At 48.4% G+C, this 15333-nt stretch overlaps 2 protein-coding genes and 1 long non-coding RNA gene across 9 annotated transcripts in view; 2 read left to right on the top strand and 1 right to left on the bottom strand.

The window, feature by feature from the left end:
• The window catches only part of LOC146429781 (carboxyl-terminal PDZ ligand of neuronal nitric oxide synthase protein-like), a 27895-nt gene extending 25821 nt beyond the window's left edge, over window positions 1-2074 (bottom strand). For both annotated transcript variants that reach the window (XM_085076753.1, XM_085076752.1), the window contains exon 1: window positions 1863-2074. In XM_085076753.1, the coding sequence (XP_084932879.1) occupies window positions 1863-1967 (105 nt within the window). In that variant the 5' untranslated portion in view covers window positions 1968-2074. The remainder of the gene's footprint in view (window positions 1-1862) is intronic.
• LOC146429782 (uncharacterized) overlaps window positions 1-8839 on the top strand; it is a 16699-nt gene extending 7860 nt beyond the window's left edge. The window contains exons 1-4 of one of the 3 annotated variants that reach the window (XR_014855442.1): window positions 2321-4600; window positions 4690-4751; window positions 6545-6700; window positions 8617-8839. This is a non-coding gene — a long non-coding RNA (uncharacterized LOC146429782). The other 2 variants (XR_014855443.1, XR_014855444.1) reach the window with 2 other exon arrangements.
• Window positions 8840-9389: 550 nt separating this feature from the next.
• Window positions 9390-15333, top strand: part of TTLL11 (tubulin tyrosine ligase like 11) — a 37320-nt gene continuing 31376 nt past the window's right edge. Inside the window, exon 1 of one of the 4 annotated variants that reach the window (XM_085076773.1) lies at window positions 9390-10541. In XM_085076773.1, coding sequence (XP_084932899.1) covers window positions 9393-10541 — 1149 coding nt within the window. In that variant the 5' untranslated portion in view covers window positions 9390-9392. The remainder of the gene's footprint in view (window positions 10542-15333) is intronic. The other 3 variants (XM_085076774.1, XM_085076775.1, XM_085076771.1) reach the window with 3 other exon arrangements.

Raw genomic sequence — 15333 nt, forward strand, 5'->3', positions numbered from 1 at the left:
GGGCTTCCCTCTGGGCTGGTGGGGAGGGCAGAGCTGTATTGCTCTGATCTGTGGCCTCTTTGGTGTGCAGATCTCCTTCCCTGCTCTGCTCTGGCCTTCAGGACAGTCACAGATAATCCAGATGAGCTCCCTGCAGCTGGCTGGCCTTTTGTCTGCCAACAGCAGAGCTGCAGTGGGGAACAGGCCATGCTCCTAATGATGAATTTATTGGGGCAAGAGGACAGCTGGTGATTGCTGAGCTAGAGGAGATTCTTTCAAACTCCCTGCTCTGGTCTGGCTGCAGAGTTTGGATATCTGTGCTCCCACCCAGAGCCATGAAACTCATGAAACAGCACACAAAGCTCTGCCCAAACAAGCAGCTCCCAGTACTGACCTCCTGAAGATTATAGGGGAAGTAAGGCAGTTTGGAATGCGGAGATTAGAGAGTGAGCATGGTCAGTAAGATTGCCTGGTGTGAGACACCTGCAGCCAGCTGCAGCCTTGTCATTGTCAGCGTTGCAGCTGACTGATGTGCCCACAATGAGCAGCATAATTGGAAGAGACAGACTGTAAAGCAGAACTGAGCAAGCATGTTACTAAGGTAATGCAAACCCCATCCCAGACCCACACATCCTAACAGTGTGTTATCCACTCACTAGCTCTGGATGCCTGGAGCTGTCAATCTGAAAAGCCAGTTTTACTCAGTTAAAGGTACAGTTGCTTCCCGTCTTTTAAAAACCAAATTAAGGATTTTTCTTCTCCTCGGCACAGTCTGCAGCACAGCAAATGTTAATTTAAATTGAGAAATCACAGATTAAATGTTTTCTTCCCTAAGGAAGATAGATTTTTAAAATACATGATTAGCTGTCTATTCAGATTCATCCTGTATCCTGCTTAAATCTTACAGCTCTTTCAGCAGGAAAACCAAGAGGCGCAAAATCCGTATTTCAAAGCTTTATTGGAATGTATATGCCCCTTCTTTCCAGCTCAGGAGACAGCAGGCGTGAATTCCATTTCTAATCTGTGTTAGGCCACCTGCAAAGAGGGGAAGGGAGCCTGTGAGTTGCTCCAGCAAAATGCAATTCTTCTTGTCAGCTGAATTATAAACCCTTTCCCCATGCTGTCTACAGAATGCCAATTTCAATGGAGTCACTTTCTGAGAGTGCTGCTGTGCTGCCAGGCTGTTCTTCACGATCAATAAGAAATTTCTGACAATATCAGTATTCCTTTCTGATGCCTGAAGGCTGCAGACCTTGTCTGTCCAGCTTTTCATGCAGAGGTCAGTTGGAGTAAGGCACTATTATTTAAGCAGCACATAGCAGTCTGCTGGTTTCCAGGGGAATAGGGAGATGTCACCCTGCCGTGGCAGAAGACAGGGTAGCCAGATGGGGGACAGGACAGGCACTGGACCAGGCAGGGATGAGCACCTGGGACAGCATCCATGGTGCTGTCAAGAGGGGTCATTCCAGAGCAGCTCTCAAATGAAGCGCACAAGGCAGCGTCTAAGGATTACACAGCTGAAAAATACTAGGAAAAGAGCAAGAACCTGTTTGATTGTGCTAATTAAATGTAAGGCTTTCATAATTGATTGCTATTTTCTTCAGATTCGCTCAGCGTGGCCCAGAGGCACATCCAGAGCTGAAGAATAACCGAGCAGAGCTGGGGGGCACAGCGAGCCCGGGGCCAGCGGGTGCCACAGCGGTGGTGCTGGACAGCACCGCACCGCAGCCCGCAGGGACCCCCCGAGCCCCTCTCTGCAGCAGCCAAAGAGGGGAATCCTCCCGGGGGTTCGCTGCCAAAGCCCCGAGCGCGGGGCTGTGCCAGGCTGGGGAACCCGCTGCGCCCCGGCCCAGGGGTGTGAGGGGAGCGCGCCCGGGGCTCACCTTGGCCTGGAAGTGGATGCCGTGCTGAAAGGCCTCCTCGTTGTGCAGCGGGACGCGGGAGTCGCAGCCATCGTCCACCAGGTTGTACCGGTTCTTCACCGGCATGGCGGCGGGCGGGCAGCCGCCTCAGCCCGCCTCAGCCCGCGGCCCCGCCGGGCATCGCGGCCGGCAGCGCCCGCCCCGCCGAGCCCCGGGCGCCGTGCGGGGCTGCGGGCGCCAGAGCCCGGCCGCGTTTTGAATGAGCGTCCGCGGGAGCGAGCGGGGCCCCGGCCCCGCCGCGGCGCCATTGGCCCGAAGTTGCCTCATGTGATGCGGGGGGCGGTGGAGCCGCCCGGCCCTGCCCGGCCCTGCCCGGCCGCCCCGCCCCGGCCCGCCGCCCAGACACCGCCGGGACCCGGCCAGCGCCGGCCGGAGCGCGCCGGGTGCTCCGCTGGACCGACGCCAAGGTGGTGAGGGGTCTGGAGCATCCCGCTTAAGGGGGAACCCTGCGGGAGCTGGGCCTGCTTAGTCCGGAGAGGACTGAGAGGGGATCTCGTCAATCCGTACAATTATCTCCAAGGGGTGACAAGGCGCCTGATTCTGTTCTGTGGTGCCCAGCAACAGGATGAGGAGCAAGGGCCATAATCACACTAGAAGTTTCACCTCAACGTGAGGGAGAACTTCTTTTCACAGATGGTGGCAGAGCACTGGAACAGCTCCCCAGGAGGGGCTTGGAGTGTCTGTCTTTGGAGACATTCCAAACCCGCCTGGATGTATCCCTGTGTCACCTGCTCCAGGGCACCCTGCCTTTCCAGGGAGATTGGACTGGGTGATCTCCAGAGGTGCCTTCCATCTCCAACTATTCTGTGGTTCTGTGGCCAGCATTGGCTTGGCTGCTTCTCTTGCTCCTGGCCTTCAGCACCTTCCTTCATGTAATCCTGGGTCCAGCCTGGGAAGTTTGGTCATGGACGGTTTGTCTCTCCACATGTCCAGAATGTCCTGGCCTGGTGGTGCCATCTGAACACTGAGGAGCCATTTCATACCCTCTGAGAGCATAGAATGCCAAACCCAGGCTGTAAATGTCTGTTTTCCATGTTAGGAACTCTAATGATGATCTAGGATCACTGCAGCTCCTGCATGAATGTCACCTACATTATGTATGTCCCTTGTCAGTGTGACTTTGGGCAGAATTACATGTGCTCCAATGAATCTCATCTGGGTTCCCCCAAATTAATTTTTGAGTCATACAGATAACTCCCAGCCAGATGTTTGAATGTTGCTGGACACCACCTTTTATGTGGCTTTTGCATTAGCAAGAAAGAAAAGTTTGACCACAAGCAGACAGTGCACAGTTCACTACATCCATCTCAGGAGCGTGATCACCCTGAGCTTCTTGGCGTTTCTGAGTACTAGTAAGTCAGTGGGAGATGGGCAAGAGCCAAAAATCCAGAAATTTACAATTAAGAGAGGGAGAAAAAGCCCGGGGAATTAATATTGGTTCACAGACTGTGACCCTACATGTTCAAGTATTTTGAGGTATTAGCAGCTCTTTCTGGGGAGTGTTCTGTGGTCAGCCTTCTGTGTTTGTGAAGTTCTTCTGTTTCCAGACAGACTCCTTTTCTTCCAAGCTATAACACTGCATTACCCTCTCATTTAAATATTCACAAGTTTATGCTAATCCCACTTTTACATAGCATAACTCAATATGGGTTTTGTCAGTTGGTTTCTGTCCAAGATGCTCCTCTAGATACACATATCGCCTGCAGATGCATTGGTTTAGTTCTTTGTTGGTGATTTTTTGTGTGGTCTGTGCTGATGTTTAGTGTGTACTTAGAGCATTTCATAGCACTTTTTTTATCTTGCACATATCTCGATCAAAAAAATATCTGTTGACCTGAATGAATAACCTAGATTTTGTGTGCAAATGTCCTTGGACTGATTGAGCAACATTCAGGTCTTTGGTTCTCCTAAGCCCAAGGAGGAGGAGATGCCACCCAGTCAGGCTATGCTCATGCTTCCTTTGATGCTAACGCCAGCAAAGCTCAACTCATATGGGGAAAAACCTAACACAGCTACCACTGGTGAGTGTCTACATTGATTCTGCAATACTGCATTTCAGCTGAGGCGTGCAGGAACCTGCCATCATGCTGAGCTGCTCAAAGCCTCTCCTCATTACCCTCCCATTGCCACAAGAGCATTCCTATTTACGTGGGAGCATATGGACTTCACTTGGGATACTTAAATTTTTAAACCTGATAGAAAGAACAGGATGAAATAACAAGAATGGTCTTTCTAATTCCATTCTGGTGCTCTCCAGTATCCCGCAGATTATAAAATCCTTTGGGTAGGAGGAAAGAAATATCTCATGGGAATCCTGAGAAAAAGAAGGCAACTGTGATTTAATAAAGCATGCAGTGCCAGTTTCTGTTAGATCACAATTGAATGGAGGTGTTTAATACTCCCTGTTCATGAACTTCTGTGAACTTTTCATAGGGCTTAACTCTCCTAAGGTTAACGGTTTGGATCTGTGTTTGAGAATTGAGTTGGAAGGCTGCTAAACTTAAAAAGCTGTTAATTTTCTAGTTTGTTTGTTGGGCAAAGAAAATTCTTTGACTCTGCTGGAAGTAAGAAAGCTGTATCTTTTCTTCTGGACAATGAAACTGGTCAAATATGTGGAATGAAGCATTTACACAGGACATCGTCACGGATTTAGAATAAACAAACCCTGAGTAGCATTGAACAGTTGGCCAAACCTCATGGTGGGTGTTTGCATCACATGGAGGTACTAAGCAAGTTATTCCTTTGATGTGCAAAGCACTCACAGAAAGTCCCGTTTCTCTGAAAACAGTAGGAGTGAAGCCCCAAGACAGCTACTTGGCTCGGAGCTGCAATTTTTTTTGCAGGGAGCAGGTTTGTATCAGCTTTATTTCTTGGGCACAGGCTCCCAAGACTTCTTTCCTTCTCTTTCTCTCACATGGGTGCACATTTCTTCCTGCCCTGAAACTTAGTCTGCATGGAAGTCCCTCTTACATAGCTTCATTTTTTGAAGAGACCTCGAGTGGGGTGTAAATCAGGTGGTGGGTGTTACATGCAGGGTGTTCTTTAATCTGTTCCTCAGTTGGTTTGTGGGGAAGGGAGCTTTTGCTCCTGTCTGATCCTGTCAGGTTTTCCCAAACCCACCTTCACAACTCAGATGAAGGAGTCCTAGAGGCACTGCAGGCTTTCTACTTTCCAGAGGAAACCTGGTCTTGATGCCAAGGAATTTTTCTCCCTTCTGCTAACCCTTTTAAGCACTTACTTCTGCACAGCAGAGCTGCAGAGATTTTAAATGATAAATAAGATGTGACATAGGAAGAGCAACCAGACAGACATCCAGTAATGGCAGACAAAAGCTCTGTTACAGGAGAGCACTTCCATATAACATATGTAAGGGCTTAGAGATCTGTGCATGCTTACTATCCTAGGAGATTTGGGTTTGTCATGCCACTTTATCAACGTGATTAATATTTACTTGTGCTGGCGCAATTTTTAGAGCAAAGTCTCCTGTATACTAACACACCAGGAGACTTCCTAGAAATGCTGCTGTGGGATGAAATGTGGGCGCAAGGATGGATAAACTATTTACTGTTGACTGAACTGTGTGATGCTACCCCCGATGCACTGGGGATTTCACGAAAACCAAGAAAACTCCCAGGCAAAACCTTTGAGTCTCTTGAGCTGCCATGTGATGTGAACTCAGAGGTGACATGAGGACCTCATGGTTTCAGCCCCCTCAGCCAGTGTCATACATGTCCCCAGCGAACACAGCGGCTGCTTGGTCAGATGATTATACCAGATTTGTATTGCTCAAGAAGAAACAGAAGCTTAATGTCTCGGCGGTTCAGCTCCGCAGCACGGCCAGGCAATCTGCCCGTCAGGACTGCAAACCTCTTTCATGCATGGCCAGTTCCAGAGGGCTGTGCAGCAGGACTTGGCAATGAAAAATGTCATCTACAATTATGCATATTTTCATCATCCTCTATCATGCAAATCCCCCCACCCCAAATATGCAGCAAATGTTTTGTTTGCATATGTGGGTCAACCACAAATCTTCTGTGGTCAAACATAAACATGGGCAGCACGGGGTGATGTATATGGATTTAAATCCAGGCTGAAGCATAACTCCACCACGGACATTTTCCAAGTGGAGTCTGTTTACTAGATTTGTTTTCTTCTGACTTTTCATTTTAGAGAGCATTGCTTTCTCATGGATTTGTGAAAGAACAACTGTCAGGAGATACCATCATTGCAAAAGGAGCTATTAACTTCAGACACAGATGGATAGTTCTTCATGAGTAACTTTTTTTTTAATAATAGCTTGAGGAATGTGTTCTTTTTCAAAAGGGTACAGTAAAGTATTTCTGCAAATTTGTCACTGGCAGGAGGCCAGTTGTATACGATATTTTAAAAAGATGGTATGTTCTTTTTGCAAATTACATGCTACTTTGTTTTTCTTGTCTTTATCTTTAAAAATGAAAACTATAGAGAAGAATACAGTTACTGTCCTTATGATGTTACATAAAAGCTAAAAATATTGATCCCAACTCAGAAACAAAAAATCTTACTAGGAGAAGGAAAATTTGTTATTAAAGAAAAATGTTACTTGATAATCTCATAAGCTTGACATGTTCACATGCTCAACTCATGAATTCCATGTACCACAGGTTGGCAGTACAGTTCACCCTCAGTGGGAGCTGCTGGGATCAGTACAGTGTCATGATGGAAAACTCACACTGTTCAGTTTGCTGCATCTGTAAAACTGCTTGATGCCCGGATTCCTCCTTGGATCTGGCAGTTACCTGTGCACACACAGACATCAGGTAAGTGACAATTTCGGGTAAATGAGAGTGAAGTTGTTACTCTGAGAGATGAGTAAAATACTGTACAATCAAACAGTATCCTTCCCCACTCCCATAAAATTAGGCCAGTACCTCTGTTGTATTTGATATCCTGAATTTAATTAATGAGAGCATAGGGACATTACGGTTCTCCTAGATGGAATACACATTCTTGTTCACTTATTATCACAAGATAGCAACAATCTGTTCTTATCAACAACTCCCTCTGAGCAAGGGTCTCAGGAAACAACCTTGTGCTTAAGAGCACACCATAACTCTAAATTTCCCCTCTCCTCACGGGGGACAGATGATCTCAAGTTTCCTATTTCTCTCCTGCTGCTAGATCCAGCTTGCTGTATTTAGCAGGATATGTTCTCCTGCATTACCCTGTGCCTCATTACTGCCCAACCTATACTTTACTCCCCACCTTGCTGTACCTGAATGCCACATACAGTCTGACCTCACGCTGCACTCTGCAGCCCATCTCTATTTATCCCAACAGGAAATGAAGGTTTTATCCACACCTCACAGGGCAAACCAGGTATCAGATATATTACAGCTTCTCTGGTAGAGGAACAGCTATGCTGTTATTAGCTTGTAAGAAATGTGGATATGTGATAATAAGATATAAAAATATTTCCCCTTTGCAATCATTTTGTTTGGTATTTCCCATGCTCCAAAGCCTCTTAATTATTTGGCCCATCTTAACTCTTTCCCTGGCTTTCTTTCAGCGGTGCTGACATTGGTGGGGATAAATCTCTGTGTTTAAAATATTCATCTGGGAGCCTGGCAGTAAAATAAGAGACAGAGTCAGGTCACCACTTTAAATCACACTTCAACATCTTTGAATTGCTTTTCTTACGACTGAATTTTTTTGCCAATGTTGAACATAAGCAAAACACTAATTTTTCTTCTCGATTTGTACCTGCCCATGGAAGAAGTTTGGAACAAGATCATCTTTAAGGTCCCTCCCAATCCAAACCATTCTGTGATTCTGTGAGCTGCTGGTGGTGGTGAAGCCAAGGATGTGCCTTCATTGATGGATATGGAAAAGACACCACCCAGACAGCTCATCCTGCCAATATTACCAGCCCCCCTGAGCTCCTGCTGGAACATAGAAATGCTCCCAAGTTTTTAATTAAAAGCTGTCACTGCTATAAAAAATTATGCACATCTTTTAATAGCAACCTGAGAGCAACCAAGAGTGAGCTACCCGACCTCAGCCTTCCTGGTCACTTCATGTTGCAAGACACAACTCTAACTAATTCATTAGTTTCTTTGTTGCCTGCAAGGGTAAATGATGGAAGATTGGTGAGGCATTGTAAAAATAAGTGTCTTGACATGACCATTTTATTTTATTTTGCAGCGAACTGGCAGTCCCAACTTTTGCTGCATTTATTTAATTTTTTCTATAATTTAAATAATTTCTGCTGATATCCTGTTGCAGTCCTGTTGCAGATCAGGACTCTGGTGATCTCTCTTTCACACAGAACCCTGATTATTCCTGTTTTTTCCCCCCGAAGTCTCGCCTCAGCCTGAACTCCTTGCATCCAGGCTGGATTTCCCAGGGCGCAGCGCCACCGCCTGCCCGCAGCTCCCCGAATTCCGTAAATCTCGTTTTGCTCCAACAGCCGCTTCACTGCTATGTTCTCAGGTTCAGTGCCTCGTAACTCTGTCGTGAGGGATTCATGTATCCCGGAATCAGAGTTCTGGAATGGTTTGATTGGGAAGGGATGTTAAACTGATGTAGTTCCAACCCCCTGCCGTGGGCAGGGAACCTCTCCGCTTGCTCAGGATGATAACGGATCTGCTGTTAAGATTGTTCATTTCATTACTGAGAGCGGAAAAGCCGTTTTCGTTATTTTCTTGGTGTGGGTAAGAGTGTTTAAAATCCGCAGATGGGGCTCTCCCAGCATCGGTTCAGCTGGACCTGAACGGAGCACGGGAACACCCTTTGCGAGAGGCAGAGCTTTGTAACGGCGGCGGGAGCCTCGCCTGGGATGAAAATCCTTCCGTCACACGGTAAGGAGCGGATGGAGTGGCTGAGCCACCCGGGCGGCACGTTCGGTGGAGAAGGGCACGGCGGGCACCGCGCCGGCCCCACAGCCCGGCCCCACAGCCCGGCCCCACAGCCCGGCCCCACAGCCCGGCCCCACAGCCCGGCCCCACAGCCCGGCCCCACAGCCCGGCCCCACAGCCCGCCTCAGGCGGCGCAATGCCCCTTTCCAACATGGCGGCCCCGCCCCACAGCCCGCCTGAGCCGGCGCAATGCCCCTTTCCAACATGGCGGCCCCGCCCGCGCCGTTCGAAATGGCCTCCCGAGCGGGGCGGGGCCTCTGCCCGCTCCCAAAATGGCGGGGGAGGTGTCAGCGCGTCACGGCGGCGGGGCGGGGCCTGCGGGTCACCGGCAGCGCCGCTGCCATGGCAACGGGCGGGGAGCGGGGGCGGGATGGAACCGGCGGGCATGGAGCCGGCCGGGACGGGGACAACGGGGATGGAACCGGCCGGAATGGGGACAACAGGGATAGAACCGGAGGGGATGGGGACAACGGGCATAGAACCGGAGGGGATGGGGACGGCGGCAGTGGAGCTGGCTGTGCTGGGGGCGACGGGGATAGAACAGGCCGGAATGGGGACAACGGGGATTGAACCGGAGGGGATGGGGATAGCAGGGATGGGGAAAGCGGGGATAGAACCGGCCGGGACAGGGGCAGCGGGGATGGAACCGGCCGAGATGGGGATAGCAGTGATGGGGACGGCGGGGGTGGAACCGGCAGAGGCGGAGACAGCGGGGATAGAACCGGCCGAGATGGGGACAACGGGGATAGAACCGGAGGGGATGGGGACGGCGGGCATAGAACCGGCCGGGACGGAGACAGCGGGGATAGAACTGGCCGATATGGGGATAGCAGGGATAGGGACAGCGGAGATGGAAGCGGCCGGGATGGGGACAGAGGAGGTGGAGCCGGCCGGGATCGGGATCGGGATAACGGAGATAGAACCGGAGGGGATGGGGACAGAGGAGGTAGAACCGGAGGGGATGGGGACAGAGGAGGTAGAACCGGAGGGGATGGGGACAGAGGAGGTAGAACCGGAGGGGATGGGGACAGAGGAGGTAGAACCGGAGGGGATGGGGACAGAGGAGGTGGAACCGGCCGGGATAGGGACAGAGGAGGTGGAACCGGCCGAGATAGGGACAGAGGAGGTGGAGCCGGCCGAGATGGGGTCAAGGGGGATAGAACCGGCGGGGCTGGGGACGGCAGGAATGGAGCTGGCTGGGCTGGAACCGGCCGGGATGGGGACAGAGGATATGGAGCCGGCCGGGATGGGGACAGCGGGGATAGAACCGGCCGGGATGGGGGCGACGGGAATGGAGCTGGCTGGGCCGGAACTGGCCGGGCTGGGGACGGCGGGAGTGGAGCCGCCCGGGATGGAGCCGGCGGAGATGGAGCCTGCCTGCGAGGCGGAGGAGCCTCCGGGGTCCCCGGCCCTCCCCGCCGAGCCCCCGCAGGACGGCCCGCCCGCCGCGGAGCCCCCGGAGGAAGGGGCGCTGCCCGCCGCGCCCGGCCCGGAGCGGCAGCGGGAACGGGAAGCGGAGCGGGAAGCGGAGCGGGAAGCGGAGCGGGAAGCGGAGCGGGAGCGGCGCGGGGCCGGCACGCAAGGCTCGGCCGAGCCGGCAGCGCGGGGCAGGGCCCGGCGGGCCCCGGGCCGCCGCAGCGGGGACAGGAGCACCCGGCGGCCCGGGGTCACGGTGGACAGCTCCAAGGCCAAGACCTCGCTGGAGGCCCTGAAAATCAGCCTGCGGCAGCTCCGCTGGAAGGAGGTGAGCGCCCGGCAGCTCCGGGTGTCCCTGCGGGGCCCTTTCCCCATCCCCGCTCCTGCTCCGGCCTGGCGCCGGCCGTGCCGAGCCTCCCCTCCCGGCAAAGCCTTCCTCCTCCTCCCTCCTCCTCCTCCTCCCTGCCTCTCGGAGGGCCGCTGCAGCCGGGGGTCGTGCCGGCTGTGCCACCCCGGCCCTGGGGCTATTTCTGACCAGATGTCGGGTCCGGAGCTGATTTGATTCACCATCACGACTGCTATGGCCAGTTATGCAATGCATAAGTAATCGGCTATTTCGCTTCCGAGCTTAGACTGATCATAGAAAGGACAAGAAGGAAACCTGCTCCCATGTGGAAACGTTTGATAGCGTTGTGGAGATTTGCATTTCTTCCCTCCCACCCTTCCCTCGGGGCTGGGTACACGGGACTGATCCCAAGGCGTGCCACAGAGCACGGTGCGTGAATGCAGGAGTATTAAGCCAGCCGATAAAGCACACATAACAGGCTTTAGCCTGCTAATTTACTTTATGTAGAGCAGCTATGGCTATTTTTTTTCCCCTCCTGCTGCTCGAGTCATGTGTTTTCTCGATGCTTTGTGAGGATTTCAGTGAGTGCTGAACTGGAATCAGGACAATAGGGGAAGTGGGGCAAAAGTGATGCTTTGCAACTCCTTATTTAAATCCTGGAGATTTCTTAGCTATATCTTACTATAGATGGTAAATTGTTCTCCAATTATAAAGATTTTCTTTCCCTAACAGCTTTATAAATGGCTTTATACAAGTTGAGATGTATAAATGCCTAATCCCACAAAGACACGTGTGGTCCGTGTCAGGAAGAGTAGTACTTTCTCCTTCTCTGACTTAATAAAATCTTATTTCAAGATTTTTATTCTTTAAATCCAGTGGCAGAATTTCAAGACCTCTTTGCACGAGTGCCCCAGTTCTCAACTCCTGCTTGTACAGCAAAATAGTAACAACATACCAGAGACTTGAAATTCAAACCTGCTACATTTGCCTCTCTTAGCTCTCAGTGCACCTGTGGGGTGTCTGTCAACAGCCTTGCTCCATGTTTTATGCGGTGACATGCAGAGCAGGGGCCCTTCACACTTAATTTCTTTGTTTTTATGGTTAAGTTTTATGTTCTGAGGGCTGGGAGCAGTTCCAGAGAGGGTTTCTGGATCACTGATGTCTGTTAGCCTGCAGATTGTGCTGGGAATGAGCCACACTTAGTGGTTAATTTTGTCTTTATGGTTTCCTGAGACTTCACTGTTTTGCATGTCTTGCACTTGATAGCCTTTCCTACTAATTGACTTGTTTCACAAGCTCTTGTTCCTCTCATGAATCTCTATGCTGCATTAATCAGCTTTTTCCTTCCTGCTTTGCATCCCCCAACAGCAATTGCTGCTGCCTTTACTTCATCTCTCTTTGTTCCCTGTCTCCCTCAATATCCTTTCTCCTCCATCTCTTTCGTCAGTCAATATTTTTCATTTAGTTTGTTTCCTCCTCTGGCCACTTTGTCTCTTAATAAAGAAGAGGCCTAATATGGAATTTTGTGATGCTTGACAGCACTATCTGGGTGGCTAATAACTCATTCCCTATAAACAAGTCACTGTCATGTATTGTTGTATATTTTCAGCTTATAAATGGGTTAATAAGTATGCGATGTTTCGTTTTGTCAAGCAAGTATACACTGGTATGAGAAAATACGTGTCAGATCAGTTTTCCCTTGCCTTTTCCTCCGCCCCATCCTGAAGGTGGGAAGAGGAATGAGCCAATATTGGCTCTGAACCTAGTGCTGGTTACTTTGTGGAAAATATGAAGGCGAAATTTGTCTAGAATGGGGGCAAAACAAACTGCTGCCTTCCAGTAGCAGCCCTCAGTAAACACAGGGAGTCAGTTAGCTGACTGATCTGGTCAAGATTTGAAGACAAAAATAAAGAATCTTGAGACGAGAAATCCAAGGAAAACTCTTTTTTCAAGCTACTTGTAATTTTGAAAGCTCTTCCTTTCAGATGTTTAGAGAAATAGCAGTAAAATATTTGTTCAAAGCAGTGTCAGTGATGGCCAGAGCCTTGGAGCTGGTTGCACTGTTACAGCAGGACCAGCAGAGGGAACACGGATGTTGCTTGTAGGATCCATGAAAATGCAAAAAAAAAAAAAAAAAAATCTGGGAAGTAGTAATGAAATGCATGTATTTTAAATACTGATGTTTCAGGGACTGCTCTTCTACTGTTATCCCTTGTATAATACTTCTCAAAGGACTGCACCTTGTAGTAGATTTTTTTCGTTTTCCTCTCCACTTTTTACATTTTTCTATTCTTGCATTTGTTTCTGCTGTTTGCTGCTGGATGTTTTGGCTGGAATATTTTGTTGGGAGGAGATGGTATAATGTGCTACTTCAAGTAGGCTCCTTTATATCCATGACTTTTTCTATCTATGGATAGCATTCTTACAGTGCCATGTATAACATTTTTATTATTTTATCTTGTTTTAATTTGTACCTTCTGAAATCTCTGTCCTGTAGTTTCCCTGCCTTGCTGGAAGAGCTTGGTTCCAGTCACAATCTGTCCCTGCAATGTGCTTCACGATCATTTGTAGAATTAAGACATAATGCACCGTGTGATTACAGAATTGGCCACATGGTAGTAGTTCATTAGTGAACTGACATATGGTAAATGCCATTATAAAACACACAAAAAAGGGAAGAATAAACATTGGCAGTATTGGTGAACAGTTTATTCTGTGGCACTGATATGTGGGGAAGAGGTGAAGGAGTCCAAGACAGCAAATTGACCATTGAGATTCAGAATCAACAGACAGGAAAAACCCCAATTTTTGTTTGAGCTGTGGGAATTTTGAGTAATTTAAACGATTAAGTGTGATAGGGCTGTGTGGGTGGACCTTTTCAGAAGCATTGCAGAGTTTCCATGTGTGTGCCAATTCTGTCGCTACCCTGGACAATCTGATCCAGCGTGTCAGATTCTTTAAATGAACATGATATGCCAAATGAAATAATGGGCACAAATTGAGCTTGCATCCCGAGTTTGTTCATCACTTAATAAATTATTTCTTCAGCAAGCTTTCAATTACCAGGAAAATGGAAGAAGCAGATGTCCCAGGCATCAAATATCCCAGCGTCGAGCGTTTCATTTGTCTCGCTCTTCCGGAGCTGCATGGAGGCGTGGGGAGAGTTTCAGGTTTTATGCTGGGAAAATCTGACTGGAAGAGGAGTCATTTAACTTGTCATTAAACGTGATGGAACAGACTGATGTGACCTGTGAGACAACTTAAATTATTAGCTCCTAATCCAAAGGTAGAAATGACCTGTCAGGCAGATTTGACTGTGATGGATTATTAATCATGTCAAAGTTGTAGAAACAACTCTATTCTTTTTGTGGCTCCTTGTATATTTTTTTTCTGACAAATCCTGCCCAAAACTGAATAAAAAACATTTAAAAGATTTTTTTAAAAGGGTGGTTCAAGTCACATTTACAACCTCCATCCCACTGTGGCTGGAACCACCTTGGCCTTGGCACTGGGCAGTGCAGAACTGAGGCTATTCCACCTGACCCAAAGCAGCTGAAGATACAAGGTTTTAAATACACCTTTCTTTTAAGCCACTGCCCCACACCAGGAGCTGGGGATATGATGCAAAGGCCTCTCCCACCACAGTAAAGTTAATTTGTATCTGCCTGGCACTGCCAGAGGCGCCAAACAATCGAACTGTTGGCTCTTCTCCAAACACTGCTCTTACATAAAGTGTAGTGCAGAGGTTTCAGAATCATCCCCAGCTCATTCAGGAGGTGAGTTTGATCCCATTGTTGGGTAAGTCCAAATAAGGTTGATTTCTCAGGAGCAGAGCCCTTGCTGTACTATCCCAAATTTCCAGTATGGGGGTGCAGTGCCTCCATCTTCCTGTCCAGAGCTGCTCACTCCTCCTCCTCTGTTGTGAAATGATTTTGGTGCAGTGTTTGTAGAGTGCTTTGATATCCTCTGTAGATGAAAGGTGTTATATAAATGCAAATTTCGTTCCTTTCATTTCAATTTCATTTAATAAATAAATAAATTGTTCAGGTTTTAGTGGGAAGGGCACTTGGAGACCAAATGTTGCATCTGTATTCTGGATATACCTGTGGAGAGAGGTTAAGGCCACTGATTGTCTTTCAGAGCCCAACAGAATTAATTTTCACTTGTACAAAAACAGATTTTGCAGGCTGAATAATAATGAAATAAGTGCAGAATCCACTGGCTCTTGTTAAATTGGGTTTCTCAACCCTGCGAATAAGGAAACAGAAAGGATGCATTGCTCAATTAGCATTTTAAATTAATTTTTCAAGGCTATTTACTGAGGAAACTGAAATTTTAATTAAAGTAGCAAATAAAGTAATGCACTCAAAAGGTTTATGCAATTCTTTTTTCTGTCATACTCCAAAAAAATTCCACTGCATAAAAAACGTTTTAAAGCAAGAAAAATTACATTTCAAGTAAAGAACAAGAAGTTTCTGCAAAATACTGTGGTTCTTTCAATAAGTAAATGGTGCTGGGTGATGAGGGTGGTAGATATTTAATGCAAATGTGTCCTAAAATGCTAAATATAGCAGATTTATTTGAAAAAGATGTAGCCTAGTAATAGAAGCTATTCCTGTGAATGTATTCCATATGGTAGTTAAATGGCATCTTCATGGAGCTGCAGATAAAATGGGTTTTTTTGGATTGATAAATGGGGCCGTGTCTAAGAGAATAAGCATGAAAAAGAAGAGCACCTTCTTTACACAGAACTAATTGGGTTTTTTCTAAACCA

The sequence above is a fragment of the Lichenostomus cassidix genome, chromosome 17 (genome assembly GCF_008360975.1).
Source record: "Lichenostomus cassidix isolate B80296 chromosome 17, HeHo_3.0, whole genome shotgun sequence".
NCBI lineage: Eukaryota > Metazoa > Chordata > Aves > Passeriformes > Meliphagidae > Lichenostomus > Lichenostomus cassidix.